Here is a 5666-nt window from a genome sequence, read left to right on the forward strand (position 1 = left end):
AAATATCCAAAAAAAAAATCTCAAATTTTACATATTTTTATAATTGTATTCTTATTTTTATTAATAATTATATTCTGAATTATTGGCAATAATATAATTATACTGCACTAGGAATTAATAAAATTATTATCTCAGTAATGCCTTCGTTTATTAAAATTTACAAGTACCACCATTAAATCATAATAGAGGCGACAGTTTTATTAATTTCTAGCAATTTAGTTATCAATAAAATACAATTAATCTATCGTTAAAAAAAAATTTAATGTAATTATAAAAATAAGTAAATTTTGAGATGACCAAGTATTATTCATAAATCATGATAATAAATATGTAATAATAACTTTTTCTCATATATTAATATGTAATATGTAATTATAAAAATAAGTAAATTTTGCTTTTCGCTAAATGTTCAATTTAGTCCTTATATTTATTGGTAATTTTAATTTAGCTAATTTTTTACTTTTTTTTTAATTTAGCTCAAAAAATTTCAATTCAAAAATTAAAATTTATGGGCTAAATCTCTTGATTTTTTTATTTAAATAAAAAATTCAGAAGTTTAATTTCTTAATTTTAAAATTAATTTTTTGAAATTTCTTAATTTAAATTTAAAATTAAGAAGCTCAATTTCAATTTTCTTCATTTTTAAGTTAAATTAAAAATTTTAAATTAGATTAATAAATTAAATTAAACTTTTCTAATAAATTTTAATTTAAGTTCAGTTTAACTCAAATTAAAATTTATGAACTAAATCTCTTGATTTTTTGATTTAAATAAAAAAATTTAAAAATTTAATTTTTTAATTTTAGAATCAATTTTTTTTATTTCTTGATTTAAATCTAAAATTGAAAAGCTCAATTTCATAATTTTTTTTATTTTTAAGTTAAATTAAAATTTTTAAATTAAATAAAATTAAGTTTTAAAAACAAATTAAATTAAACTTTTCTAATAAATATATCGATATAATTAAGTTTTTAAGTCTTTCATTAATTATATGGCCTTCCTCACGGTATACACTTGTTAGATAGACCTCCAATAGAGGTTACTTTATATGGTTGAGTCTAAATTCTAATCTTGCATTTTCTTTCGGTGCTATAAAACGGTCAGAAAACGCAGCTTTACCAACAAGAAAAAAAAAAAAAAATTGAATGGAGGAAAAGATTAAAATAGAAAAGGAGAAATATCCTTAATTATCAAGCACATAAAACAATAATTAAAATTTGAATTATTTCTATTTTGGGATTGATATGCGAAATTTGGATATGAAAATGCCAATCAAAAGATAAGATGATTATTTTTCCTTCATATTTAATAGGGTATTTATTTTAATTTATAAACTTTAAAAATAAATTTATTTATTTATCTATAATAATTTTTGGACATATAAATTAAATTTATAAATTACAAAAAATAAATTGGAGACTCGGTTTATATTAGTACTTATAAGCTAGTTTGATAATGTATTTTACTATATTATTATCATTTAATTTTTAAAATTTAATCATAAATCTTATTTGACATTTTATTAGTTATTTTAATAATAAATATGCTTATAAATTAGTTTTTACTAAATAAATTAATCATTTATTAGTCATTTATAAGTACTATAATTAAATATGTAACTATATAAAATTTTAATATTTATAAATTCAAATTATCTTATAAATATTAAGTGCTTATAAGCTAATTTTTATAAATTAAGCTAAACACTCTCTGAATATACATTGAACGAGCAAATTTCAAATTTGATTCTCGACGATTATTTATTTTAAAATTTATTTTTTTAGATCAGAATTATTTAAAAAAAAAAAGAATTACTTCCTATTATGTACTCCTTTAATGGTTACTCGATTAATTAAACTTCCTTTCAATAAAAAAAATTAGATATGAAAATATAAAGGGGATGATATCATGTTGATTTTTTGCATTCAAGATTCAATTTTGAAGAATTGTAAAGAATTCGCAGGCATACATTTTTGACATTTTGATAGAGATGGACCCACAAGATTAATTTTGTTTTCTATTGATTACAACACAAATTAGATTTGCCATGGATTAAGGAGGTTGGATGTGATGGGAAAGGGCAGTGGACAAGAAATGTTCAATAGAAATATTTTTCATGTTTAAAATATACAATATTACATCCAACTTCCTTAACATTATTCCCCTATTTAGAAACTAAAATTTTATAAAAATTTAATTTAATTAATTTATTTTTGTTTTTTTCTCATTAATTTAAAAAAAATAATTTAAAAGATATAGAAATTAAGTATAATTATGTAAAAATTCAATTAAATTAGTGAATTGAAAGGGAAGAAATGAGAATGGAAGCGAGCCCTCTAATCAATTTATTTAGTATTTTTTTTTTCAAGAAAAGAGAAGGAAATTGTCAACTTTCTTAGAGAAGGAAAAATAAAATCCAAATGCATATTAGAAATTGTGAACTTTCAACAAGTTGGGATGGTAATTTGTATCTCTTATCAATCAGGGTACTAGGATTACTACAACAATAATAATCGTAATAACATCAAATTGATGTGAGGGATTGCATTCTTTAAATTGCCCCACAAGAAAAAGACTCGATCTTGGTGCGTCAAAATTAGCCTGAAAATATCATCATAAATATCAGAAAGAATGGAATAGCTATGTGGGAGAAGTCTGTTATTGTCCGAATGGAACAAAATATACAGCACCTTTTTCAATCAGCAGAAACAAATTCTTGGGCTTAGGCCTACAAGTTCCTAGTTCAAGCATTGCGTTGCAATTGAATATACGTAAGAGCTAACATGATTCTGCAGATTTTTGACATTCATGTCCAACAGAGTAAATTATTATTTTTGGATTGCATCAGTTTAATTATCAATAGCCAGCAAATCCTACACCAAAAAAGCTGGAGTATAACATCCATCAAAAACAAAGATTAGAGAATAATCATTCATCAGGTATACTGGGATAGAATTTGGCAATTGGACTTCTTCATATTTGATGCAGAAAATATCACCTCAAATTCACATGTATTAGCTATAAATTGTAATTCTGTTTCAAGGGTAAGAAGAAACTGACGAGTTTTCCATGCAAAATTTTAATTTTCCTTAATTTTTCACCCAACAAGAGCATATTTGATATTGTATTCATACATCAGTTATGCTTGCTTGCAAAGCAGAGAGTCTTGTGCTGGGGAGGCCCTATATCAGTGCATGTCTAATTTTACCTCTATATGCTTAATTGCTGATTGCTTCAAATGGCCCTGCCAACATAACTGTGAGTAGTTCTGAAAACTAATAAAACAGTCTGTTTAAATTCTCACAGAGATTCATCCAGTGAGAAAGTATCTTCATTGAATTCTGAATCCACCCCTTCATGCCCGTCAAACTCGCCAAGTCCTAATAGCGTCTCAATTGGAAGTTCTCCATTTTTTGTGATATCATCCTCCAAGAAATCTCTATCTGAACAATTTGATTGTGGGATAGGAACTTCTCTATCTTTCTTCTCTTTCAGATCATTTTCCATTTCCATAGGTACTATTTTCATTGAAATTTTGTTTGATTTTCTCAATCCTGAAGGGGCAGAGTTGATTTTCTTGATACAGTTGTTTTTGCTTCTTTGTTTCCATTCCAATAAAGTTGACGCTGTTGAACCTTTGCTGAACTCAAGTCTTTTCCTACAGCCCTTTTTGGTATCCATTTTTGTGACTTGGAATTTTGATTTAACTAATTTAGAAGAGGTCTCTTGAAGAGATCCAGGCTTTGTCATACACTTACGAGGAGACATTGAAAAGCATTTCCAAGTATCCTCACAATTCCAATCTTGTTTCCACTGGGAAGGCCAGAAAAGAGGTTCATCTGTATCGAAATCTTCCAAATCTACTTCCTGATCTGAAAAGGTATGCTCCAATAATGCACAGTACCGTGGTTGTTCATCTTTCACTTCACTAGGTGTTGAAACATTGGAACCGGGTAATGAGACCTCACAACTCTTGCAAGATGGGCTAGGAAAACCTGTTTGGAAGTAATCTAACTCCAATTCTGTATCTGATGAAATCCATTGGGAATCTTCACCATCAAGATTCACTAAAGATACCAAGAAACTTGTCTTGTCAGAATCTGATATCTGAGAGCAAGAAGAAGGAAAATCAAAGACGGTGCTACAAGGTATCAAAAAGTTGTTGCAACTTAATGAGTCCTCACAGAACTGCTCAAAAGAAGACCTGGAACTCTCTGAATTGTTCATGGTGGAATCTGAAGTAGCATTCCTGCATGATTTCAATAGTGAATTCAATTGCTTTTCTTCCATTAAATCGTCCTTCAAAATATCTTCTGTGACCAGAATTGTCCGCTGAAGAGCAGTTAAACATGATTCCTCCTCCTCAGGATTTACATTTACTCTTGGATCATCAAAAAGGACACTTCCTTTATCTAGATAAAGAAAAGAGTTTTCCAATCTTGACAACCATGAAATCAACAATTTGTCATCAACAAAAACATGCATTGAAGTAGAAGATCTGTAGTCTTCAAAAAGTGATGAAGGAGAAGAAACAACTGAAGAGAGCCACATACACTCGTCATCACCATAGCAACTACCCTTACCAAGCTGTTTATAAAGATCAATGTCTTCTTCCATTGTAGACTGAGAAAAAAACAACAGCACCCTTCTGTCTGTCTTGGAAGCTCTCTTCCAGTGTTTCCCACTGTTAATTTTTCCAGCAACAATAACTGTTACATTGGATTAACCGATTAAGTACAAGAATAACAAGCAACATTTGAAAGAAAGGAAGGAACAAAGAAAACAAATAATCCAAGGAAGCTCAGCAAGACCGGCACCAGGAAAAGTTCAAGCAGAGAGATTAAACTAAAATCAGGCAAGTAAAACCAAGAAAAAGCAGACAAAATAAGTGCCAAACCGAGCATAATTTAAAAGAATAATATATAGTTCCTTATAAGAAGATCAAAGTAGATGATTTCATGTTGATGTCAAGAGAATTAAAAGATCTTGGAGATAACAGACTAAAACAAGGGGCATTGACAAGATGTTGATATTTAAGATAGTTAATAGAAGAGAGGTCTCAAGAATGTGACACTAATATTCAAATAAAGGATGAATATGTCAAGGCTAATTAGTGAATTAAGGACCCAACCAACCAGAAATTGGTTAAGCTAGACTAGGTCAAATGAGAAACTTTCCTTTGAAAAATAAGAACTAATGAAAATCATTTGTGGACACATTACTACAAGGGAGATGTCAATTTAATAAAATTATATCAATAAATCATTCAATTTAATAATATAAATTTATAAATGAAATTTACAAGAATAATTTTACATCTTTAACACTAGTAGAGACCTGACTGCACTGCCAATTGTATGTTAAGGATAAATGTAAAGCAATATAAAATGGTTTCAATCATCAATTAGGAGGGGGCTTAAAAATTAATCTGTTTCACAATTCTTTTATATTTTTCAGCTCTCTGAATTATTTATCCTTAATTATACTTCATTTTTGAAGCTATAATGCTAGCTTAAACCCCAAGTTGATCACTTTATAAAGTTACGGACAAATTGGATAAAATTTAACTAAATTTGATCCCAAATTTAATCTCAAGCTATTATGCCACATCACATCAAATCTGTCACGTGTTATGTGAGTCCCACAACATAAGAATAAAAAGTTAT

General features: G+C 27.8%; 1 protein-coding gene across 1 annotated transcript; it reads right to left on the reverse strand.

Moving 5' to 3' along the window:
• Nucleotides 1-2955: 2955 nt before the first annotated feature.
• On the reverse strand, nt 2956-4617 carry LOC131180580 (uncharacterized). Its single transcript, XM_058147921.1, has one exon. The coding sequence runs from the start codon at nt 4615-4617 to the stop codon at nt 3301-3303; it is 1317 nt and encodes a 438-aa protein (XP_058003904.1). The 3' UTR covers nt 2956-3300.
• Between the last annotated feature and the right edge of the window lie 1049 nt (nt 4618-5666).

Source organism: Hevea brasiliensis, chromosome 6 (assembly GCF_030052815.1).
Source record: "Hevea brasiliensis isolate MT/VB/25A 57/8 chromosome 6, ASM3005281v1, whole genome shotgun sequence".
NCBI lineage: Eukaryota > Viridiplantae > Streptophyta > Magnoliopsida > Malpighiales > Euphorbiaceae > Hevea > Hevea brasiliensis.